General features: G+C 41.3%; 1 protein-coding gene across 4 annotated transcripts in view; it reads left to right on the top strand.

Moving 5' to 3' along the window:
- Positions 1 to 520: 520 nt before the first annotated feature.
- The window catches only part of Ylpm1 (YLP motif containing 1), a 78,388-nt gene continuing 52,191 nt past the window's right edge, over positions 521 to 26,717 (top strand). For 2 of the 4 annotated variants that reach the window (XR_003485959.2, XM_027418532.2), the window contains exons 1-4: positions 521 to 1,562; positions 17,975 to 18,211; positions 19,491 to 19,670; positions 20,419 to 21,386. Coding sequence is in view for 3 of the 4 variants with exons in the window: in XM_027418532.2 (XP_027274333.1) it covers positions 693 to 1,562; positions 17,975 to 18,211; positions 19,491 to 19,670; positions 20,419 to 21,386 (2,255 nt within the window). In the remaining variant the exon portion in view is untranslated. The remainder of the gene's footprint in view (positions 1,563 to 17,974; positions 18,212 to 19,490; positions 19,671 to 20,418; positions 21,387 to 26,717) is intronic. The other 2 variants (XM_027418531.2, XM_027418533.2) reach the window with 2 other exon arrangements.

Here is a 26,717-nt window from a genome sequence, read left to right as displayed (position 1 = left end):
AAAATTCCCTCCTTTTTCTCACTCACGATTACTGCAAGCCTCCCTGTTATATAAAAGCTCATCTTCTAAACCCCAACAACAAAATATGAAAGAATTCCTTTGGTTTTTGGTGGTCGCTGAAAATTAGAAGTGGTACAGTGAAATCTGACTAAGTTTAATTTCTTAAATTTTATTCTCAGGTATGATTCTGCACTTTCCCTTCGTATAACCTCTTAACTTTTCTAACCAGGAGTCATTCCTCCTTGTCTTGTGTTCTTGCTGCTAGTGTGAATGGAATCTTTCCTCCTCCACCCGCCCCATTCAAAACTGAACCCGTCGGGCGCTAGGATCTCTACTTCTTCTGGCTGTGAGACTCTATGGTTTCTCGGTTCCATGACAACGTTCTGTTCCCGCCTACGTTTTCCGAACCTGAAGGAAGGCGGCAACAGCGAGTAGCCGCGCACAGGTCCCCTCTATCTGGCCTTTGTTCTCCTCTCGGTGCTACTGCGCAGGCGCAGTCGCTTCAGGACGGTCCCCGCCTTTCCGACCGCGGGCCTAACACGGTAGCGCCGGCGCACTGGCGAGCTCCGTTCACACGCTCCGCGGCCTGCAGGCGCCGCGAGTTCCGGCTGTCCCCGTCACCGCCGCAGCTCCTGGAGGTCGGTTGCGACGAGTAACGGCGCCAGGACGAGCTCCGCGCCTTCGTGTCCGATATGTACCCGAATTGGGGCCGGTATGGCGGGAGCAGCCACTATCCGCCACCGCCGGTCCCGCTGCCGCCGCCGCCGGTGGCGCTTCCTGAGGCCTCGCCGGGGCCCGGGTACTCCGGTTCGACGGCCCCCGCGGCGGCCCCTTCCTCTTCGGGCTTCATGAGCTTCCGAGAGCAACACTTGGCGCAGCTCCAGCAGCTGCAGCAGATGCACCAGGAACAAATGCAGTGCGTTCTCCAGCCCCACCACCTTCCTCCGCCCCCGCTGCCACCCCCGCCGGTGATGCCGGGGGGCGGCTACGGAGACTGGCAGCCGCCGCCGCCGCCGATGCCCCCGCCACCTGGGCCAGTCCTCAGCTATCAGAAGCAACAGCAGTACAAACACCAGATACTCCACCACCGAGATGGGCCTCCTGGTTTGGTTCCGATGGAGTTGGAGTCCCCTCCTGAATCTCCCCCCGTACCTCCAGGAGCCTATATGCCCCCGTCTCAGTCATACTTGCCTCCACCTCAGCCACCACCCTCGTACTACCCTCCTTCCTCCGCTCAGCCCTACCTGCCTCCCGCTCAGCCGTCCCCTTCACAGTCCCCACCTTCCCAGCCCTATCTGGCGCCCACCCCTTCTTACTCTTCCTCCTCTTCCTCCTCGCAATCTTATTTGAGCCATTCCCAGCCCTACCTACCCCCTTCTCAGGCATCTCCTTCCCGCTCCTCCCAGGGCCATTCTAAACCCCAACTCCTACCACCACCGTCCGTCCCTTCTGGGAATAAGACAACTGTCCAGCAAGAGCCTTTGGAGAATGGGGCCAAGAGCAAGAGTGCTGAACAGAAACAAGCTGCTCCTGAGCCAGATCCCTCTACAATGACTCCACAGGTAAGAAATCACCTGCCGGGAGTCGAATCTTCCACTTCAGAGGTCTGACTTGAGCAGGCTTTGGGGCTTTAACCAACTAGCACCTATCCTAATTCCAACACACAACGGCCAACTCATTCATACTACCAAGGATTCCTTAAGAGTCAGTCCTGAAAGCCAGGTTTTTAATATACTGTGTATTATTAAAAGAACAGTAAAGATACAACTAGACTTTTGAAGAGTGGTGGGTTGGCACTAGATTTATCTCTCAGATGTGTGTATGCCTTGGTTTTCTTTGACCGGCATTCTAGATTTATTGCAAAGAGCTTTGTTTTAAAACTGCTTTTTAAACTAAGGTTTTTGTGGGAGAGGCAGTAAAAGGAAAATTCTCAAAATTTGAGAATTTGGTGTTTTGCCTGCATGCATGTCTGTGTCAGGGTGTCAGATCTTGGAGTTACAGAGAGTTGTTAGATGCCTTGTGGGTTCTGGGGATTGAACCCTGGTCCTCTGGAAGAGCAGTCAGTGCTCTTAACCGCTGAGCCATCTCTCCAAGCCCGGACCAGTTAATTTCTTAGAACCAACAAAATATGCAGGGTCCAGAGATAGCTGTCAGTTTCCAGAATTGAGTTCTCAGCACATGAAAGATGCAAGTCTTTTCTTATCATGATGCTGCAAGTTCTTGTGAATTACATAGGGCTCCAGATGCTTGATCCTTTGAGGATTAGTTGGTATAGGTTAGGAATTGATACATCACTTTTTTTTTTTGAGACAGGGTTTTTCTGTAGTTTTGGAGACTGTCCTGGAACTCACTCTGTAGACCAGGCTGGTGTCACAAAACTCAGAGATCCACCTGTCTTCTGCCTCCAAAGTGTTAGGATTAAAGGTGTGTGCCACCACTATCTGCCTCATCACCAACTCTTAAAGATAATTTTAACATATGGTTAATTTGCTACATTTCATTGTTACCATTCACTCCAAAATAATGACCTTGGAATTTGGTTTAAAACAAGTTTTGTGATAGCTGTTCCTTTGAGAGCCATTCCTTTAGACAGCTCTTTGAAAATGTGCTTTCCACAGAACAGTAAGAGATTGACAGGGTTGCAGGAACAGATGAATTTCTCTTTAGGAGAGAAGATAAAGGGAAATAGAAGCTGGGCATGGTAACCCTTGCCTACATTCCAGTATTTGGGCCACAGAAGCAAGAGGATGGAATGTTTGAAGTCAGCTAGGGCTACATAGTGAAACCCTGTCTCAAATAAATAGGGTGGGCGGTTGTGGCTGGCCTCGAACTCACAGAGATCAACCTGCCTCTGCCTCTGCCTCTGCCTCTGCCTCTGCCTCTGCCCCTGCCTCTGCCTCTGCCCCTGCCCCTGCCTCTGCCCCTGCCTCCTAAATGCTGGGATTAAAGGTGTGAGCCACCACCGGCTGGCATTAAGTGTACATTATTCTAACTTTACAATGGTTTGGTATTTAAGAGATACAAGGTCTGCATAGGAGACACTGATAGGACAGTAGGATCAGTGATTTTACTGTCTTACACCAAGTTTGTACTCGCTCATCAGGGCTATTTCCTCTACATTGCCCCCTTATAGGATAGAATTTCCACGTTCTTGCTAGATGCAGTGGCACATACCTGTAATCCTAGTACTTGGGAGATTGAGGCAGGAAGATTGCAAGTTTGAGGCCAGCCTGTGCTATATAATATATTCTAGGCCAGCCTGAGCTACATGGCTTCTCTTTCTTCATCCATCCTGAGGTTTCCAGTGTTTTGTAATGTCCAACTCAGTTAATGCAAACTATGACCTCAGCCTGACTTTTTCTGGCCATGTAAAGAAACAAATGAGTTGTATATTTGACTTGTTGTTGTACTTGGGATTGAACTCAATGCCTTGGCTGCCCTATTCAACTACACCTCCAGCTATGGTGTTTTAAAAGAAAAGGGTGTGCATGTCAGACTACCCTCATGTGAGTACTTAACTGTGAACACTGCTTTTGGTTTTCTGCCCCATCCAGCGGGGTTCTGGTAATTCGTGGGTCGTGAAGGGAACTAAGCCTGAAAATAAATGGGCGAGAAAGAAAGAATGAGACCAAGCAATGGGTTGTCAAGGTCTGTTTATTGAACTTAAGCAGAAGAGTTCTTAAAGAGAAAGAGAGAGGAAGTAAAGAGGAAGTAAGGGAGGGGGGAATGGGTGTTTAATGCCCTCAGGCCTGGGCAGGTGGTTTATCTCCAAACACTAACAAACACTAACCTTCGTGGAGGGGATGGGGTGTTTGACTAAATTGGCGGTTAGCCAAGCATGGAGGTTACCAGGCCTCTTGTAAAGGAGACTTTTATATCTAACCAGGGCTGGCTTCTGACAGTTTTCTGCCTTAATCTGAAATGAACTTCTTTCAATGCCTTGGACATTCAGTGCTTCTGATTCTTCCTGGGAGACAGAAAGTAATGGAAGGGTGAAGTTTGAGGTCTGGGTGTAGACCAGGACAAGAAAGGCCTTACCTGTGGCTAGGGATAGAATTCATTTGGTTGAATGCTTGTTTAGCCCTGGATTATATTCCTACCACTGTATAAACTGGGCATAGTAATAAAAATCTGAAGTCCTAGCACTCAGGAGGTAAAGGCAGGAGGATAAAGAATTCAGGCCTTCTAGGCTACATAGTAAGTTCAAAGCCAGCCTGGGATGTCTTTGACTTTCTTAACTCTATGGAGTTTATTCCAATGTCCTTAACTTCTCTCTTCCCTTTAAATTGAATACTTTCAATTTATGGAATATGGAGGAGCATAGTTTTGGGGAATTTGTTAGGGCTCAGGGGATTTGAATTTAGGTCATTAGGATTGCTTGTCCTGTGCTTTTACTTTCTGCCCCTAAATTGAAAATTCAGAGTCTCTAGAAACCAGAGTCTCTATAAACAATCTTTCAAATTGTAAGATCTTTGCTGTGCTGATTGTCTTAGTCCTCTGCAGCAGTGCCTTGCATTTTATAGACCCATTATAAAGATTTGTTGAATAAGTTTCAAGAGTTATTCATTATGATTAAGATACTTGGTTCATAGCCGGGCGTTGGTGGTGCACACCTTTAATCTTAGCACTCAGGAGGCAGAGGCAGGCAGATCTCTCTGAGTTCCAGGCCAGCCTGGTCTCCAGAGCAAGTGCCAGGACAGGCTCCAAAAGCTACACAGAGAAACCCTGTCTCGAAAAACCAAAAAACAACAACAACAAAAAAAACTTGGTTCTTGGTTCATGCTGGGTGGTGGTGCACACCTTTACTCCCTTTACTCCCAGCACTCATGAGGCAGAAGCAGGTGGATCTCTAAGTTCAAGGCCAGCCAGGTCTACGTACACAGTGAGTTCTACGACAACCAAGACTACACAGAGAAAACCTGTCTCAAAAAACAAAAAGAAAAAAGAAAAGAAAAAAAGAGATTGATACTTGGTTTATTAGATGATAAACATTGTATATGCTTCTGCATATTTATCCATTCATATTTTATTGTTGGAAAATGTCATTGGATTTATTATTATTATTGTATATGATGGGAGTGTGGACCTGCACATGCCACAGTGTGCATATGGAGGAGCATAGTTTTGGGGAATTTGTTAGGGCTCAGGGGATTTGAATTTAGGTCATTAGGATTGCTTGTCCTGTGCTTTTACTTTCTGCCCCTAAATTTTTTTTTTTTTTTTTTATGGTGAAAGACTTAAACATTAAGTAGACAAAATATCATGAATATCCATCATTTAAATAGGTGGTATTACAATTTTGATGTAGTCTTTAAAACATTTTAAAGCAAACCTTATATCTTATGCCATTTAATCAATCATTTTTTCCCTTTTTTTTTTTTTTTCCATTCTGTGATCAAGCCCTAGGGTGTTATGCATGCTAATTGAGTGTTCTATTACAAAGCTACATCCTCATCTCTAATGTACCAATATTTTTTGATTGGTTGTGTTTTGTTGTTGTTTTGTTTCTTTTTTGAGACAGAGTTTCTCTGTGTAATAGCCCTGGCAGTCCTGGGAACCTGCTTTGTAGACCAGACTGGTTCAAACTCACAAAGATCCAACTGCCTCTGCCTCTCAAGTTCTGGGATTAAAGGCATGTGTCACCACTGCCCAGCAAAAACATTTTTTTCTATTGCATTTTACTTATTTATTGTGTATGTATGGCAGAGGTGGAGGGGTACAAGTATGCTACTGTGTACATGTGGAGATCAGAGGACAGCCTGTGGGTATCTGGCTCTCTCAAAGGTCTTCAGTCTTGGCAACAAACTCCTTTACCTGCTGAGCTGTCTCTCAGGCCTCAGGTACCTAGCTTTAAAAAGAAAAAAAAGAGGGGGCTCGGGTAACCTTTCATTTTTTAAAAAATAAAACAGAGCCTCACTATGTAGCCTGGAACTTGTTATGTAGACTAGGCTAGTCTCCTAGATCCATCTGCCTCTGTTTACATTAAAGGCATGCAACACTATGCTAAGCCAAGATGTTTTTTAGGTTAAGCACATTATAAAAGTGTATGTATGTCTTTTTATATCATCTAACACTTAATCCCTTTAGAATGTCCCTCATCTCATTCTAGCAGAATTCAAAGGAATTCATTGTTAAAATTCTCCTAATTGTCTCAGTTATATTTTGTTGATTTGTTCAAATTAAGATCCAACATGGGATAAATAGAAGATTCTTACTGTGTAGATTAGGGTTTCTCAATTTCAGCACTATAAACAATTGGGACCTTTGTTGAGGGATGTTTGTCCTGTTAGTTGCAGAATGGTTACTGATGTCTCTAACCATGGCCCACTATACCCTGGTAGTAGTCTCCAGTTTTGAGAGCTAGAAACGGTCTTAGACACTGTAAGATATGTCATCTTAAGTTCTGGAGGGAAGAGCCACCCTTCTTTGAGGACCCCTTATCCAGATCAAGGTTTCCTGTTTTATTTATTTTACTGTATGCCCCTGAATCTGATGAAAAATTTGTCAACCTCTAGAACATCCTACATTCTGACTCTGCTTCTGTCTTACTGTGTCATTTTACTTGCTCTGAGTCTTCTGTTTCCTTTTTATAAATTAGATGTTAGCTCCAAAACACTACACTGAAGTTCAGAGTTGTTATTTGCCAGTTTTAGTACATAGGTGTCGTATGATCTGTATTTGTACCCATCATGAGTGCCTGGTTGTCCCACTATTTTGATGCTGAGCTTGGTCGATGGATTTAGGTGGGGCCAGTCTGGTCCCCTCACTGTTAAGCTTCTATCAGTCTTGCATTTAGTGTTTCATCTAGTGACTCATCCATTAATGGTCTCTGCATGAGTAAATTATTTCATTGAAGTTTTCAGCAGTGATTTTAAATTCCTTCTGCAGTGTTTTCATACCTTAGTGTAAGGAATTATCTGAAGAAAAAGATCACTTGTGAGCTAGAGCTATTTGATTGGAAATATAGTTAGTATAGGGACAAACACTTCTGTTTTCCCATTTATTTTCTAGATACCAGAATAAAGCATTTAGGATTTAATGGTCTATTCTTTTTGAAGAATTAGCTTTTCTATGTATAATGGGTTGACTAATTAAACTGTATAGTAGTCTTTTTTTAATGAGTTATGGTTTTATTTCTTTCATTCTTCAAATAACTCATATAAAGTGTTAACATTGAGTATAGTTTATAGAGGTGTCATTAAATGTGAAATACTGTGCTTTGTACTATAGATAAAATGGTGAATGATATAGACATGGTACTTGGTGTCAGTGGTGTTTTTATTTTAATAACTAAGGAGAAGCTGGGTGTTGGTGGCGCATGCCTTTAGTCCCAGCACTTGGGAGGCAGAGGCAGGTGGATCTCTGTGAGTTCCAGACCAGCCTGGTCTACAAGAGCTAGTTCTAGGACAGCCTCCAAAGCTGCAGAGAAACCCTGTCTCGAAAAACAAAACAAAACAAAAAACCTAAGAGAAATACAGAGTGCCATGGGATTAGAATGAGTAAAATAACCAGACTATTCTATAAAACTAGAAAAGGTGAGGTTTAAAGTATTTATTGCCTGGCGGTGGTGGAATACCTTTAATCCCGGCACTTAGGCGGCAAAGGCAGGTAGATCTCTGAGTTCAAGGTCAACCTGAGTTCCAGGAAAGCCAGGGCTACTCAGAGAAACCCTGATTCAACCCCCCCCCCCCAAGTTTTTATTATTGTTATTTTGTTTTTTTTGAGACAGTATTTTGTGTAGCCCAGGTTGGTCTTGATATGTGGCCAAGAATGACCCTAAACTTTAGATCCTTCTGTTTTCTCGAGAATTGGAATTACAGGTGTGTACAAATACACACAACACACACACACACACACACACACACACACACACACACACACACACACTGTTGTATTCACAGTGCTTTGTACATATTGGAAGTGAAGAACAGGTAACTTTTAAATGACTGTAACTGGGAGTTCTAGCCTAGTTAAAGAGGCCACCTTTATAGAATAATGTTTAATTGGGCCTGGTGGCAACCCCTTTCTCCTAGTAATCAGGATCAGAATTCAAGACTAGTTTCTGCAATATGGAGAGCTTAAGGCCAGTTCAGGCTCCATGAGACCCTGTCTCAAAACACAAATTTTGCCGGGCGTTGGTAGCGCATGCCTTTAATCCCAGCACTCAGGAGGCAGAGGTAGGCGGATCTCTCTGAGTTCGAGGCCAGCCTGGTCTCCAGAGCGAGTGCCAGGATAGGTTCCAAAGCTACACAGAGAAACCCTGTCTCGAAAAACCACACACCCAAAAAACCAAAACACAAATTTTACATTTACAAACGAAACCTACAAAGTAGGCAGGACAGTAAGGGTCTCTGACAGCACAGGCTCAAGATAATAGGCATGTAATAGATAGGAAGAAATACTTTGAAGATTTTATTTCAAAGACATATTTAGCCACGGAGGCATTTTATGTAGGCAAGGATGATGCAATGATTAGTTTAGTTTAGTGGTTGCACAAACATGCTAGGTGAGCACTGTACCCTTGAGCTGCACCTCCCATTCTAGAGTGGCATTTAAAACTATTTAAAATTAATTTTTATTTTATGTGAGTAGGTGTTTTGCCTGTGTGTGTGTGTCTGTGCACTATCTGTATGCCTGATGCCTGTGGTACCAGAAGAAGGCTTGAGATGCCCTATACCAAAGTTGTGAGCCATTATGTGGATGCTGGGAACCAAACCTGGTTCCACTGCAAGAGCAGCCAGTGCTCTTAACCGCTGAGTTATCACTCTAGCCCTGGCATTTTAAAAACAGATGGGTTTATTTTTATTTTATGTGTATAGGGGTTTTGCCTGCATGCCTGTGTACCACATGATAACACTTCCTTCAGAGGCCAGAACTGAACTTCGGATTCTTTGGAACTGGAGTTAAACACAGTTGTTAGCCTGAATGTGGGTGTCCTCTGCAAGTGCAACAAGTGCTCCTAACTTCTGAGCTATCTTTCCAACTCTTAGATTGGCATTTTTGAAAGCTTTCTCTGTTTTCGGTGTGGAGAGTGAAACTGAAAAGCCAAAGAATGATTTAGGATAAATAGTTGTTAAGTAATCCAGGCAAGAGATTATAGTGGTTTGGATATGGGTGCTATTAGTGGAGATGAAAAGAAGTAGAAAGACTGAAGACATGGTTAGCTTCTAGAATCCATCCAGTAGGAGACCACTTGAGTAGTCATAGCAAGGAGGAGACATCAAGGGTTTGTTGGTTTAGGGGTGGGCTGCTGAGTGGTTAATAGTACCATTTACTAGACTTAGGGATGGTGAGGAAAATTGGAGTTAAGCTTTATGCATGTTTAGTTTGAGGTCCTTGGGCATACATCCCAAATGGAAATATCCATGTGGAAGTTAGATTCAGATATAGAATTCAGAAGCAAATTATAAAAAAGTATAAAAATGGTATTCTAAGGTATATTAGTAGATAAGTTCCTCCGGGTAGTGTGTGTGTAGAGTAAGAATGGAGGTCAAAGAACATTGTGGCTTGCCTCAGAATCACACAATCCAAATAATCAGTGGAGGAAAGGCCACATTAGGTGGATAGAAAATCAAGACAGAGCAGTGTTTTAGATTGAAAGGAGCACACTTTCTGGATCAAAGAGTGGCCAGATGTGTCAAGTACTGCCAAAAGGTCAAGCAAGATAAAGATTTTGCATTATCTTTTCCCCTTACTGACATGTAGATTATTGTTGACCTTGGCAGGAGCAGTTTCATAGTGACTGAAGCCATATTGCATTGATTTGAGGAGTGATGGAAGGTGAGGATGGGGATGGTGAGTATAGACCACTCTTTCAAGAAGTTTTTAACTCAAGGGGAGTAAGAGAGAATGAGGGTAGGAACTGGAGAAAGTGATGAAGTAAGGGAGCATTCTTCTTTTTACAAGTGGAAACTAATTTTACCTGGTGACCTTAGTTCCTAAGGGAATATCTGAGCATTAATGATATTAAAAATAGTCATTTTTAAAAGTAGATATCTGATTGAATATGCAGGTTTTTCTCCCTTCATTTTAAGATCTACACAGAGAATAGTTGTTATTTCAGGTGTTGGTAATAACCTAGACAGGGATGATAACTTTACAATATTAGTCTGTAAAATGTTGCACATAGACACACTTTGTAACATATCCCTCCTTGCAAAATCATTTAGTCCTTGGTTTTATTGCTGTGCCAGTAGCAGGTAGTCAGTAAGTGCTGCCTGAATAAATCAGCATCTTTATTAGCAACGAAATTTGTGGCAAATAGTTATAAAGTTCACTGTGTCTCAGATCCCTCATTCAATCTTTGTGTTGAATGGTGGTGGTGGTAGAATATGCCCGCTTGTAATCATGTGCTGTGGAGGCTAGTGGTTAATGTTGGGTGTCTTCTTCAACTGTCCACCACATATATAGAGGCAGAATCTCTCACTGAACCCAGAACTCTGTGATTTGGCTAGTCTAGCTAGCTAGCTTGTTTTTTGTTTCTCAAGTGCTGGGATTATAGGCAAGTTATCTTGGCTCATCTGCATTTACATGGCTGCTAGGAATCCAAATGCAGGCCCTTGTATTTCCACAGTAAGTGCTTTACTTGCTGAACCATCTCTGTGGCCCCCATTCAGTCTCTCTCTCTTTTTTTTTTTAAGATTTTATTTATTTATTATATATACAACATTCTGCTTCCATGTATATCTGCACATCAGAAGAGGGCACCAGATCTCATTACAGATGGTTGTGAGCCACCATGTTGTTGCTGGGAATTGAACTCAGGACCTCTGGAAGAGCAGTTGGTGCTCTTATCCTCTGAGCCATCTCTCCAGCCCCGTGGCCACTGTCTTTTAACTTGTGAAAAAGTTGGCATCTTTGTGTCTTTCAGTGATGCTTTAAGCAACTGAGACAGCCAGCACACGTGGCAGCCCAGACTCCAGTGCCAATATCAGGAGGCAGGCAAGAGTTTGAGGCCAGTATCTCTCAAATAAAAATGAAGAGTGTCCTTGGTTTCAGTTGCTTTGCTTTCTCATATCTTTGTCCTTTTTAAAAAATATTATTTTATGTATATGGGTGTTTTGGTTGCATGTATATCTGTGAACCATGTGCATGCTGGTTTCATAGAAGGCCAGAAGGGGGTATCAGAACTCTTGGAACTGGAGTTATAAATGGTTTTGTGCCATCATGTGGGTACTGGGAATTGAATCCAGGTCTTCTGGAAGAATAGCTAGTACACTTAACCACTAGCACTCTCTAGCTTCCCATCCCCCATTTGAGACAGATTCTCCATGTAGACCTGTCTAGCCTTGAACTGTAGCACAAATTCTAATTGATCTTAATAATAAAAACCCAGAGTCAGATATAGGGGTTAATGATGAAGATCAGAAAAGCGGATCTGGCAGCCACTAGAGAGTTCTTACCCCTACCAGTGCTCAGACCAAAGGGGTGATGTTTTCTCTACAAAACCTCAGACAGCATTCTCAAACTACATCTGAGCTCCTGTGGCCTCTCGTTTCATAATCCTTTCCACCCAGCCATATCACTCCTGTCTCCACCTGCCTAGTGCTAGAATTAAAGGCATGGGGTCCCAAGTGCTGGGGTCAAAGGTGTGAGCTCTGTTTTTCTTTGAGACTGGCTCAATGTAGTGTAGCCCAGGGTGGCCTTGAACTCACAGCCATCTGTCTACTCTGCCTTCTGAGTGCTGGGTTTAAAGGTGTATGCTACCACTGCCTGGCCTCTATGGCTAACTAATAGCTTAGCTCTGCACTCTGATCTTCAGGCAAGCTTTATTTGTTAAAAACACAAAGTATCAACGTCAGGCATTGGTGGCACACACCTTTAATCCCAGCACTCAGGAGGCAGAGGCAGGCGGATCTCTGTGAGTTCCAGGCCAGCCTGGTCTACAAGAGCTAGTTCCAGGACAGGCTCCAAAACAATACAAAGAAACCCTGTCTTGAAAAACTAACTAACTAACTAACTAAATAAATAAATAAATAAACAAACAAACCCACAAAATATCACTACATTGAATTGGCTATTAAGCTTGAACATATGACCTTGGACTTCTAACATTTAAAAAAAAAATCATATGAGTATGTCCATGTGTGTGTCTTTCTGGATATGGGTTTGTGTGCTGGTGGTGCATATGGAAGTTGAAAGATGATTTAGTGGAGCCAGTTCTCTCCTTCTGAGTGCCAAGATCATAGGCATGTGCTACCCTCTTGGTTTTATTCCGTGCTGGGAGTAGAACTTGGGACTTAGTGCTTGGCAAAGTTGATGAGCTACATTATCAGACCCTGAATTTGTTTTTTTAAGGTGAGTGATGAACCTATTGATATTTTCTTAGAGGAAATTGAATTTTTTTTCTTTCTCTTGTTTTTCTGAGATGAGGATTCATGTAGTTGAGGCTGATGTAGCACTTAACTGTGTAGTGAAAATGATGTTGAACTCCTGATCCTCTTGTTTCTGTCTCCCAAGTGCATTTGTTACCATGCCTGCCTGAAAATGATGTAATATTACAATATTGCTTAGTTGGTTTTTGTTTTGTTTTGTTTTTCAAGATGGTTTCTCTGTGTAACAGCTGGAACTCACAGAGATCCACCTGCCTCTGCCTCCTGAGGGCTGGCATTAAAGGCATGTGCCCTCATGCCCGACTTACTAATGAGTTTTATTTTATTATTAGTTTTTTTTTTTTTTTTTTTTTTTTTTTTTTTTTTGGTTTTTTGAGACAGGGTTTCTCTGTGGCTTTGGAGGCTGTCCTGGAACTAGCTCTTGTAGACCAGGCTGGTCTCGAACTCACAGAGATCCGCCTGCCTCTGCCTCCCAAGTGCTGGGATTAAAGGCGTGCGCCACCAACGCCCGACTTATTATTAGTATTTTTGAGACAGGGTCTCACTATGTAGCTTTGGCTAGCCTGGAATGGGGTATGTAGATCAGAGTGGCCTGGAACTCATTGCCTGCCTCTGTCTCCCAAACTCTGGGATTGAAGTTGTGTACCACCACACACTTTTTTCTTAATGTTGGATAGTAAAAGTAATCTTGTAGTAAAAGTAATCTTGCTCTGGGAACTAAGGATTATATGTATTATATAATAAGAGCCAAAATAGAGTTAGTGAGATAGGATTTATTCTTGCCAATAAATTAGAAAAGTTTCAGATCAAATGAATGACTTATCGTAGTCAGTATCACTTATTGATATCCTGTCATGTGCTCTAGCATTTTGCTGACGTTAGAAGACTATATAAAAATAGCAGAAGATGAGCTGGGATGTGGCACATGCCTTTAATCCTAGCACTTTGTGAGCTCACGGCTAGCCTCATCTGTGCAGTGAGTTCTAGGCCAATCAAAGCTACATAGTGAGACCCTGTCTCAAGAAAACAAAACAAAAAAAAATGGATATCTTTTCCCCAAGAAAATTACACTGTGTTGAATGAACAGATGACAAATCAGTCTAGTTGGTGAGGAAAATATATATATTATGAATATATATTTGCACATAGCAAATTGGGAGAGATTATAAAATAAAACATTAACAAGATAGGGGCTATTGTTCTCCTAAGATAATTGGGTTAGAAAGTGAGCATGAAGTCAGGTGTGATGGTGCACACCTTTAATCCTAGCACTGGGAAGCAGAAGCCCGTGGATCTCTTTCCCTGAGTTCCAGGATAGCCAAGTCTACCCTGTCCCCCCCAAAAATAAAATAAAATAAAGGAAATTAAGCATGTGAAATTAACCCATGTCTCCCTCCCTCCCTCCCTCCTTCCCCCTCCCTCTCTTTCTCTCAATCTCAATCTCTCTCTCTCTCTCTCTCTCTCTCTCTCACACACACACACACACACACACACACACACACACACACACACACACACACACACATTATCTGAAAGCTGGATGTAGTAGCACACGCCTTTGAAGTCTAGTACTCAGAAAACAAAGACAGATGGATCTTTGAGTTCAAAGCCAACCTGGTCTACATAGGAAGTATCCACGGCTGCATAGTGAGACTCTGACTCAAAACAACCAAAAAGGGGGTGTGGGGGTATTCTTATTTAATCTAGATAAACAGCTCAAAATTACAACAATAGATTGTTTGTATTGAGTTTTTGTAATTTGAAATTATATCTAAATTTTTAGAATGAACAAAGAATAAAGTGTAGATTGAGGTTTATTTTCTTTTTCAAGACAGGGTTTTTTCTCTCTGTGTAGCTTTGACTGTACTAGAATTAGCTCTGTAAACAAGGCTGGCCTCGAACTCACAGAGATCTGGCTGCCTCACAAGTGCTGGGATTAAAAGCATGCAGCAACATTCCCCACCCTGCAGATTGAATTGCTTCTTTTCCTCTGAGAGGGTCTCAGTGTACCACAGAGTGGCCTGGAACTTAGCATGTAGCATGTAGACCTGATTCCTTTCAAACTCACAGGTCTTTCTTTCTGCCTCTGTCTCCCAAAAGCTGGAGACACTAAAGGGGTGCACCACCACACCCTACTTAGAATGGGCTTCAGTCCTGTGTGCATATAAGTATTTTTTAAATGTTTATTTTATTTTTGGTTTTTTGTTTGCTTGTTTGTTTGTTTGTTTTTTTGACTCATGGTCTTTCTGTGTAGCACTGGCTGTCCTAGAACTCACTTTGTATACCAAGCTGGTCTCAAACCCAGGCCTTCCTCTGCCTCCTAAGAGGTTGGGATTAAAGTTGTGAGCCACTAGCCTGGCTCTTGATCCTACAATTTTGTGACAAAATTTTATATCATCATTATCTAATCATTTTTAATCTTTTTTTTTGAGAAGCATATTTTAAGGATTTATCAGTTTTTCCGGAGCCTGTTGTTTTTTTTTAACCTTTGGTATGCAGATTGTGCCCTTTTGAGACAGGGTTTTACCATGTAACTCTAGTTTGCTTGATGTTCAACATCTCTTTCATGAAAATCTTACTTATAAGTATAGGACAAATGTGTGCTAATGTTTATCATAACAGTATACAGGGTAGTTCTTTCGTGTATATTTCAGATTGTGAAGAAAAATTTTGAGACAAATTCCCATGTAGCCCAGGCTAGCCTCTAACTCTCTGTGTAGGTGAGAATGACTGTGGGCTCCAGTCCTCCTGTTATCTAGAGTGCTGGCATTACAATTTTGTACCACCACACACAGTGTATTGTCGTGACAACATCTGTTTTTCCTTATGTAGCCTTGTAACCATGGGGAATTATATAATAAAATACCAGGATGCGGAAGATTTTCATTTGTGTAGTGAATTTTTAAAAAATTATTCTTAATTGTTATTACTTAGTATTTTTTATGGGAGAAAGTGTTGCTGGTCTTTAAAGTCACCACAATTAATGAATATTGAACCTTTGTTCTAAAGAAAATACAGATGACCCTGATCTTCTGATTGTATTTTCCTCAATATATAAACATGCATATGTGTTTTCCCTTTAAAGACACTTTATTTTGTAGATACTGTTGATTCATTAGAATTCAGCTCTTGGTAAACAGAGTGATGCTTGCTTGAATGAAATTTATGGGGCATACGTTTTCTTTCTAAGGGCACTTGCAGCTCCCTTAGGAATGCTGGACAGCATCTCCACATTATGCATGGGAGCTTTGGGCTTTATTTTTGTTTGTTGGTTGGTTTTTTTGAGACAGGGTTTCACTGTAGACCAGGCTGGGCTGGTCTACCTGCCAATACTCCTGAATGATTGCAGAAGGGGCATTTTAAATGTAAAAATACCTAACAAAAATTGGTTGGAATTTGTGGTACTAACTACACTGTGAAAAAGACCAGTAACCAGAAAGTAGAGTACCACCTTGTTCTACCTCAGCTGAATACACCTGTCAGGCCACTCAGGTTTTTCACTGTTGCTCACCTGTTTGTAAATGACCGGGAAAGCTTACTGAGTATTGTTACTGGAGTTGGAAATGAATTTTTAGCAATCAGCAAATTCACATATGTAGAATCTACAGATGCCACTACCAGGGATTTTTCCTAATTCTGTGTGCATGTGCATGTGCATGCAGAGGCACTTGATGCCAAGGGTTGACTGATAATGGGATATCTTTCTCTGTTGTTTCTTTGCCTCCTTTTTCCTTTCTTTTCTTTTTTTCTTATTTTTTTGAGACAGGGTCTCACTGAACCTGGAGCTGGAAATTTTCATTATACTGATTTGTCAGTGAGCTTCCAGGTATCCTCCTGTCTCTGCCTTCTAGCATTGAGGTTACAGACCAGCACTACAATGCCTGCCTTTTTTGTGGGTTCTAGAAATCCAAACTCAGGTCCTCGGTTTTTTTTGCATAGCAGACATTTTACAAACTAAACTGTCACCCCAGCCCCTTCTCTCCCTGTTTTTGTTTTGTTTGATAGACTGGCCTCATACTCACTGAGTACCTCAGGGTAGCCTCTTGCCTCTACCTTCCCAAGTTCTGGGTTTTCAGGTGTGTTCTACCATACCCATCTGTTCTCTAACTTTTTTCTTCATGCTGAAGTTCTTTTTGTAGTTTTAAAAAATAAAAGTTGAACTGGGCATGGTATGACACGCCTTTAATCCCAGCACTCAGGAGGCAGAGGCAGGCAGATCTCTGTGAGTTCAAGGCCAGCCTGGTCTACAAATCGAGTTCCAGGACAGCTAGGGCTACACAGAGAAACCCCCGCCTCAAGAAAACCAACAAATAAATAAATAAATGACAAAATAGTCTCTTCTTAAAAATTAAATTACAGTATAATTTGGACAATAAATCAGAAACTTTGAAATAAAAAGTTAAAAGAAAACATAATATTTTCAGATATAGTATATAATCTGAGTATAGATAGACTGATATAGTGTATGTTTAAAGGGAAATAGGTATTTGGAGAAGACTAAAGAGTAAAATGTCATGATTTTATTTAATTAGAAGATTCCTGTGAGTAAATCCCAGTACACTAAAGGCAGATTATTCACACGTAGCTGTACATCCTGACAGAAAGGCTGTGCTCTTCTGCAGAAGCCTGTTTCTCTCTTCTCTACTTTTCAAGGCACGCTCTTAAACTGTGTAGTTCTGACACAACCCTCTGGTTCCTGGGATGTAAGCTGTATGCCACTACACCCAGCTTCGGAAGAGTTGTTTTTGTTTTTGTTTTTGTTTTTCTTGCTTTGTTTTGGTTTTAGATTTGTTTATTTAATTTGATGTATATCAGTGATTTGCCTGGATATATGTATGTGTACCATGTGTGTGCCTGGTGCCAAGGGAGGTTAGAATAGGGCCTCAGATTCCCTAGAGCAGGAGTCAGAGATGGTTGTGAGCCACTGTGTGGGTGCTGGGAACTGAACCCAGTTTTTGTAATTGCTCAAGCCTCCAGAAACATGTTTTTCTTGTTGTTGTTTTTAAGTGTGTGTTAGCTGGGTATAGTAGCAGGCCTATAATCCCAGTTTCTCAGGATCCTGTGGCTGGGGTGGGCTGGGATGAGTATGTCATGAGTTCCAGAGCTGCTGGGGCTACAGACCAAGTTCAAAGCCAATTTGGACAATTTATTGGGAGTCTGTCTAAAAGAGTAGAACACTTGCCTGCCCTGCATAAAACCCTAAGCTCAGTACTTAGCATTGAAGGGGAAAAACCAGAAGCATGCTCAACTATGATATATGGTTTAATTTAAATTTATAAATTTTGGGAAAGAATTTAGATTTTCTTCACCTTGCTAACTTGCCTTTTTCAGTCCAGCTTTGTTTGTTTTTTTGTTAGATACATGAACACATATAAAAGTAGCTCTGTCAACATGAGATGCAGAGACACGGAATTGTCAAGTAACCTTGTAAAAATGAGCTGGTGAGAGATGGCTCAGCAGGGAGGGTGCTTGTTGTCAAGCCTGATGACCTCAGTTGGATCCCTAGGACCCACTTGGCAGGAGAGAACCATTTCCCGAAAGTTGTCCTGTGACCTCTACACTTAGTGGCAAGCTTGTGCCCACACATGAATGCACACGCTGAATAAAAAGAGTAAAATTCTTAAAAATGGCTTGTATTGTAGGAACAGCAACAATATTGGTATCGACAGCATCTGCTTAGTTTGCAGCAGAGGACAAAAGTGCATTTTCCAGGACACAAAAAGGGTCCTGTCACAACAAAGGATGTACCTGAAACCATAAAAGAAGACGTTCCAGTGCCTGCCAGCAGTCAAATGTCAGAGCCTCTTTCAGCTGAAGAGCCCCCATTACCACCTCCAAATGAAGAGGCACCACCCCCACTCCCACCTGAGGAACCCCAGGTAATCGTGTAGTGTTTATTCAGTCATACAAGTTTCTTCTGATTTGCTTATGAACACTTTTGTCAGAAATGGACACATGTATGCTATGTGTTCAGGTACCTATAAAATCCCACTTTTTAAAGTAATCAGATGTCAGCTAATGAGGTTTAGCAAAGGGATTTTGGGGAGGCTGACTGAAAGTGAAGAATTAGATACTCTTTTGAATGGAGTATCTCAACACAAAAGAAAGATGCCCAGCACAGGGCAATAGTGTAGCATGAATTCTAGTTGGTCTTCATAGAAACTCAGAGTCAGATATTAGGGGGTGAAAGCTGAGAGATCAGACAAGCAGAGCAGCCAGCCACTAGAGAGTGGGGCTGAAGGGGCTATCCTGTCCTCAGACTGTATCTCCAGACTGCGTCTGTCTCCTCCAAACCTCAGACTGCACTGAGCTCTTGTCTCCTCCTGCCTTGTATTCCTATCCCCCAACTAGCCATATCACTCCTGTCTCCACCTCCCAAGTGCTGGGATCAAAGGTGTGAACTCTTTTTCTTTGAGACTGGATCAATCTAGTGTAGCCCAGGGTGGCTTTGAACTTGCAGAGATCCATCTGCCTTTGCCTCCTGAGTACTGGGATTAAAGGTGTGTCCACTAATTAGCCTGGCCTCTATGGCTAATTAGTGGCTTAGTTCTGTACTCTGATCTTCAGGCAAGTTTTATTTATTAAAACACAAAATATCACTACACAATAGTTTAGATCTTTAGCTTTTAGGTTCAACCACCCAAACCCTGCCACTTACAGTAGTGACGTTGGACAGGTTAAGTAATCATTGTCTACTAATTTACTCATCTGCAGAATGGATATGTTCAAATAGTAGCTGTCTTAAAGATGTGGAAGCATTAAAAATGACCATCTTTGTGGAATAATGCATAGTGACTGTGGTGTGGAGAGTTTCTCCATTAGTCCAAATACTGTTCTCACAAATTTGTTGAACTACAGTTAACTTTCAGTTTTCTGGTGAAATGTGACCGGAAGAAAGAGAGAAAGGGAAGGGAAGGAGGGTTTTCTCATGGGTTGAAAGATACTATAATTGTAGATTAACTCCGTGCAGGGGAAATGGTTGTCTTGTTTAAGAAAAATGAAATTATCCTAGTGAATATTGTGGCATAGGGCTTCTGTATTTTGTCTAAATATAGGATAACATTTCACAGTCAGCCTGAGTTATAGGCGTTCTGGACTTGATTGATTTGGTTGCTATTTTATGACTTAGAAAAATTTGTGTTTTCTCTTAATTTTTAGTCTGAAGACCCAGAAGAGGATGCTAGGTTAAAACAGTTGCAGGCTGCAGCAGCACACTGGCAGCAGCACCAGCAACATCGAGTTGGCTTTCAATATCAGGGAATAATGCAGAAGCATACTCAGTTACAGCAGATCCTACAGCAGTACCAACAAGTCATCCAGCATTCACCACATATACAGGTGAGTGTTTCCAAAGTAGGTAGGTAGGAAGCCACCCCAAGAATGAGTAAAGGATTTGTTATTCCCAAAAGATATTTGAGAATGAAAAACTAAAGATAAAGCAGTATTGACAAATAGGTGTTTTATATTATTGAGGGTATGGGAATGGGTGGGTGTTGTGATGGAATCTGTTGAGGAGGGAGGTTGATAGAATTTATCTCTTAGAGTACTGTTGCTAAGATGCTTAAGACTTGTTTTCACATAACTACAAGTTAATCTGATATGTCTAAAGAACAGAGAAGCTTGTAACTCACCAAAAGGCCCAAGGGAGTCAACACACACACACACACACACACACACACACCCTAAGCAGTATACCATAAGTGATAAAGTGACTTGTGTATTTGTCTTAATACATTTGAGGTATAGTCTTGTGTCTATGTTATAGTAATAGATTTTCAACTTTTTTTATTTTCAACTTTTAAAAATGATCCTTAGTCCTTAGTAACATTAAAATCTTGAAAAATACTCATTGCTGAGATGGCTATTTGCCTCTGGGTTTGATTGGGTTTTTCTAGTTGTGTGATATTCTTTAAATAGCCCAAGGGAAGAAGAATGGCCATCATTAAGAGGATCTAGCAATTTTATCTTTCCCCTTGGAAATTTTTTACTTCTAAAATTTCATGTACTTCTCTTGGTTCATTAATATTATAAGTTAGAACTGATTCTTACATGGCTATCTTGAAAGAAATTCTGTCCTTATTTGTAGACTATGTCTCTAGATGTGCAATTGCGACATTATGAGATGCAGCAGCAACAGTTTCAACATCTCTACCAAGAATGGGAGCGAGAGTTTCAGCTGTGGGAGGAGCAGCTCCATTCCTATCCTCATAAAGATCAGCTTCAGGAGTATGAGAAGCAGTGGAAAACATGGCAAGGACATATGAAAGCCACGCAGACTTACCTCCAGGAGAAAGTCAACTCATTTCAGAATGTGAAGAACCAGTATATGGGGAACATGTCAATGCCACCTCCATTTGTCCCATATTCTCAGATGCCTCCACCTCTACCAACAATGCCCCCTCCAGTATTACCTCCATCCTTGCCACCACCAGTGATGCCCCCTGCTCTACCTGCTACTGTGCCACCACCTGGCATGCCCCCACCTGTGATGCCACCTTCTCTACCAACCTCTGTGCCCCCACCAGGAATGCCTCCATCTCTTTCTTCAGCGGGGCCACCACCAGTCCTCCCCCCACCTTCCCTCTCTTCTGCAGGTCCACCACCAGTCCTTCCCCCGCCATCTCTCTCTTCTGGGGCACCTCCACCTGTCCTGCCCCTCCCACCATTATCTTCAGCCACGCCTCCTCCAGGAATACCTCCCCCTGGAGTTCCACAAGGGATGCCTCCTCAGTTAACAACAGCCCCAGTTCCACCAGCCTCCAGTTCCCAAAGCTCACAAGTCCCAGAAAATCCTCAGCAAGCACTGCTTTCTACACCTATGTCTTTTGGTTCAAACCTATCTTCAACTTTCCATCCTCCACCTCATTCAGAACAAGTGAATTCCAAACCTTTGAACAAGGCATTCAGTTCGTTCTCATCAGAGCAAGGACTTGTCGAACCTCCACCTGCTCCATCTCAGTCTATCACTACAAATAAGGACATGCCAGTGAGGTCAGGTGGACCGCTTCCAGAATCTCCTAGAAGCAATTTCTTGGAGGGTCCAAAAGGTCCCAGGTAAGTCAGCTTTCTTATTTTGGCTAATGTTATAGAAACTGTGATGGAATCAAAAGACTAATCTATACAACATTTTTTGTGTTTACTTTTGTATACACTCATGGTTTATAGTAAAAGTGTTAGTGTTGTTTGCTAATTCAGCCTGACATAATTTAGAAAACATTGTATGTCCCTGTTTCTTTGATATGTAACTACTTTTGTCTTACCCATGGCTAGAACAGTCTAGAATGAATATATTTTAAGAGTAATGCTGATCACTTCTTACTGGCTTTCAGCTGTAGAAATACTACTTAAGCATACTCTGTAATCCCAGCACTTGGGAAGTAGGGGAAGGAGAATTAGGAGTTCAGGGCTATCCTGAGCTATATATTAAGTTAAGCCCAGGCCCAGACCCAGGCCCTCTATGACACACTGCCTCATAAAACAAAAAGGAAAAGATAGAGACAAATTTTGCTTTCTGTTTGACAAATAACTGAATTAGTAAATACCATTTGCTAGATTAGTATAAGGGTAAATAGGACCTTTTAGAAAACCATTTGTTCTGCAAATCCCAAGTTCATGGCTTTTGTTTATTTGTTTGTTTAATTTGTAAAAATATTTAATTTTTTTGTTTTGTTTTGTTTTTTGACATGGAGTTTCTCTGTATAGCCCTGGCTGTCCTGGAACTCACTCTGTAGACCAGGCTGGCTTTGCCTCTGCCTCCTAAGTGCTGGGATAAAGGCGTACAAGTTCCTGCTTTGTACTCACAGTAGTTAACAGAAGTTGCAAAATCCCTGCCAGGCCCCTTCACCAACCATAGAACCTTAGTTTGGGAGATGTCTGTCTTTTCTTTAGACTACATGTATAGTTCTTTTCTTAGAAAAGAAAAATAATGGTTGCTGTTTTGTTTTCCTTAAAAAGCACTAAATGCAGCAGGGATGGTGGTATATGCCTGTAACCCTAGTATTCAAGAGGCTAAGCCATGAGCTTGTTAAAAGTTCCTGCTGCTAGATCTGACGCCTTGAGTTCTAGCCTAAGATCCACATGGTAAACAGAGAGAGCTGACTCCTTCCTGCACATTGCTCTCTGACCTCCATATGGGTGGAGGCATATGAGTACCCACATACATACAGAATATAATGGGATCAAATGCCTGGGCCACATAGTGAGGCAAGCTTGGTCTACATATAAAGTCTCTCTCAAATATGTTAAGTTCATGTTTTCAAGCTTAGAAGAATCTAATTTTCTACCAAGGTGACATGTATGGCAAGTTTTCAATGGAAAATTTTTTGAGACAAGGTCTTGCTATGTAACCCTGACTGGCCTCTAACTTGCTATGTTGAACAGTCTGACTTTGAACTCAAGAGATCTACCTGCTTGTGTTTCCCAAGTTCTGAGATTAAAGGTGTGTGCCACCACATCCAGCTGGAAAAATATTTTAATCAGGTTTTTTTTTTTTTTCGCCAGTCAAAAATTATAGTAGAAATGCACATCATACTCCCTATACCAAATTCATAGCATATATATAGAAAAATGTGTATAATTTAATTCTACTACTGGGAGATTTTAAAAAATTATTTATTTTTATTTTATGTGCTTTGGTGTTTTGCCTGTATGTATGTCTGTGTGAAGATGGCAGGTGCCCTAGAACTGGACTTACAGACAGTTGTGAGCTGCCACGTGGGTGCTGGGAATTGAACCCTGATCCTATGGAAGAGCTGCCAGTGCTCTTAACCTCTGAGCCATCTCCAGCGCCATATTGCTGGGAGATTAAAATGCAAATACAAGATTATACTGGATGTTTTTATAATTTGCTTTTTGTTTTGTTTGGTTTGAGACAGGGTTTCTCTGTGTAGCCCTTGCTATCCTGAAACTCACTCTGCAGACTAGGCTGGACTACGTAGTATAAGAAAGAGCTGATTCCCACAGGTTCTTCTTAACCTCCACATGTATGCTGTGACTGCACATGTATACACAGCACAAATAAATGATAAGATCTATGAAAGTATTAAAAGAATAAAAAGCTGGCCCAGTGAATTAATCTAATTGAGATGAGATTAGAATCCACAGCCTTCTGGTCCACTTTTAAATTCATTGTCTTTGCCGGGCGTTGGTGGCCACGCCTTTAATCCCAGCACTCAGGAGGCAGAGGCTGGCGGATCTCTGTGCAGACCAGCCTGGTCTCCAGATCGAGTGCCAGGATAGGCTCCAAAGCTACACCAAGAAACCCTGTCTTGAAAAAAAAAAAAAAAAACCAATAAATAAATAAATAAAGTTCATTGTGTTTTTTTATGGCAAGAAATTTATGGGCTGTGCTCAAATATTGGTATGTTAATAAAGGAACATGGGCTTATAAAAACATTGAGAGTGTTTTAGAAAGGTTTTTAACCATTAAATCTAAATATGTTTCCATAACGTCTACCTGCTGGTTCTAGATCTGCCTCTGTGGAACAACAAAGAATGGGTTATCTTTTCTTTTTCTACATTTCATTAATACAGATACTAAAAACTGCTCTGTGTCTCACTGCCTTAGCTTACCTGTTCTGCTCTTCCAGACATATAAACTCAAATTATTTTCACAATCATTGGTTTTGGTTTTAGCCTTTTCCTGATATTTTTTTTAAGGACCAGTGATAATGTTAGGCTCCTTTAGAATGAACACTTACTTAGGGCCTGAAGGATCATGGACCTATTCAACCTAATTCTACATATTGTGTACCTATATTTTAAAAATATTTATACTTATGTATTTATTTATATTTGTATGCATATTAACATGCATACAGATACCCAAGGATGTCAGAAGAAGGCATTAGATTCCCCTGAAGCTGGAGCCACCTGATATGGGTGCTGAGAATCAGACTCTGTTCCTCTTATCAGAGCAGCAAGTGCTCTTAACCAGGAGGCCATCCCTTTAGCTCCCACTTACTTATTTTAATGTGTTTTTGTTGTGCTTTGTTTGTTTGACAGGTTTTTGGTTACTCTATTGTATTGACTTGTTTTGAACTAAACATCAGTTTTGCTTGCTAGGTCTTTACATTTGTATTGAGCTGGGTTTGTCTCATCATGGATATGTGTAATTGTTTTGTTTTCTGAAGACTTTACACTTAACTCATTTTGCATTTGATTGATTTGGGTTTGAGCAACCATTTTAGTCTGCTGAAATCTTGGTTAATGTTGCTTGTGTTACTCTACAGATGTACAGCTTTATCAACTGCAACTTGGTTTTTTTTTTTTTTTTTTTTTTTTTTGATTAGTTTAGTTTGGTGTGGTTTCATCTCTTGAGACAGATGCAGGGTCTTGCTGCTTAGTTCAGGCTGATGTGGAATTCATTAGATAGCCCAAACTCTTGATCCTCCTGCATCAGCCCCCTGAGTGCTAAGGTCATAGGCATGTGTCAACCTGTTGCAATTTTGATAAAGTTGGGGTTTTAGCTCTAAAATTGACTTATGCTGTCTTTTCCTAAAATTAGTTTTGTTTCGTTTCCATTTCTGCCCATCTGCTTCTTTTTGTTGTTGTTTTTTGTTTGTTTGTTTGTTTTTAATTTAAGATTTATTTATTATGTACGCATTGTTCTGCCTGCAAATCAAAGAGGGCACCAGGTCTCATAGATGGTTGTGAGCCATTATGTGGTTGCTGGGAATTGAACTCAGAAGAGCAACAGGCAGTGCTCTTAACCTCTGAGCCAGCCCCCATCTGCTTTTTTTACTCATACATTCTTCCGTTTTGTTTTGGGAGTCAAGGTTTCTCTGTGTAGCTCTGGCTCTAATGGAACTTGCTTTGTAGACCAGGCTGGCCTCAAACTCAGAGTTCTGCCTGCCTCTGCCTCCTGAGTGCTGGGATTAAAGTTGTGCACCACCCACCAGATGCAGCCTACTCATATGGTTCTTTATTATTATTATTATTACTTTTTTAAAAAAGATTTTATTGATTTATTATGTATATAGTCTTCTGCCCGCATGCCAGCAGAGGGCACCAGATCTCATTCAAGGTGGTTGTGAGCCACCATGTGGTTGCCGGGAATTGAACTCAGGACCTCTGGAAGAACAGTCAGTTCTCTTAACCGCTGAACCATCTCTCCAGCCCCCTACTCATATGGTTCTTAAAGAGACTAGTTAATAACTGTTACTCAGAAATATCTTTTTTCTCCTATGTGACTGAGTTAAAAACAAAACCAGTGAGAAGCGGATTAGTCAAGACGACTAAGAGCAATCTTCACTCTTAAAGAAACTGAACTTCCTTTATTAGTTATTTCAGGTTTTGTTATAAATACATAAGGGACATGGTAAACCCCACTGGGTAGAAAAACAAGAATTAAGAACAGAACTAATTAACTAAAAATATGGCAATAGGATATTTATACATTATTGAAATGTATTGAAGATTTGCAGAAATCCAGATTGATACAGCTTTCTAAAACACTGAAGATTTCTCAAAGTCGACTATAAAACCGTATCACAGTCCATTGCATTGTTGGATATCAGTGGTGGTGGTTTGACACTGTCTGTGTCCTCTCTTTGTTGGTTTTTGTAGAATAGTGTCTTAGTGCTCGTCAGCTGCCACATAAGTGGATTTCAGTTTTCTAGAATTTGTATTTTTCAATAATGAAACTCTACTGAAAGTAAATGTAGAGAAGTACCAGGTTATTATATACAGCTCTGTGAATTTTCACAAAGACATGTTTATGTCATCACTACTCAGATCAAGAGATAAAACTGACTGTTGTTTAAGTAGTCCTCCTCAATGGTCTAAAGACATGCCCAGTAGTTAATAGCCTTTTTTTCTGTTCTTAGAGAGGTCCTGGCTTCGAGTCCCAGCACTCATATGGTGGTTCACAAACATCCTTAACTCTAATTCCAGGGGATCCAATGCCTACCTCTGACTAAACACACATGCAGGCAAAGCACACATAAAAGGAATAAATCTAATTCTTAAAAAGTCCTCCTCATCTTCCTTCTCAGTCATCCCCCAGCCCAAAGTTGACCACTATACTGTCTTTTAAATCACAGATTGCCTATTTAAAGCTTTATTGTTAGTGGGATCATACTTTACATACTCGTTTGACTAGGTGTCTTGATATTATATTGTAAGATTGTGTCATGTGTAACAGTCTTTTTTCTGGGGAATAGTCTGTTAATATGATTTTACCATAATCCGTTTCTTCTAATACTGATTATTTTCCAGTTATGATTAAAAATGCTGAATCATGTCTTCTTTGCATTTATTATTAGTCTGTTTATTTTGTGTTGTACACATATGTACTTGCTGCAGCCTGCTGTAGACGTCAGAGGACACCCTTTGCGAGTTGGTTCTCTCTTCCACTATAGCACTCAGGTCATGAGGTTTGGCAGC

Source organism: Cricetulus griseus, chromosome 5, assembly GCF_003668045.3.
Source record: "Cricetulus griseus strain 17A/GY chromosome 5, alternate assembly CriGri-PICRH-1.0, whole genome shotgun sequence".
In the NCBI taxonomy this organism is placed as follows: Eukaryota; Metazoa; Chordata; class Mammalia; order Rodentia; family Cricetidae; genus Cricetulus; species Cricetulus griseus.
The sequence above is the reverse complement of the archived record's forward strand: the minus strand, read 5'-3'. Positions and strand labels throughout refer to the sequence as shown.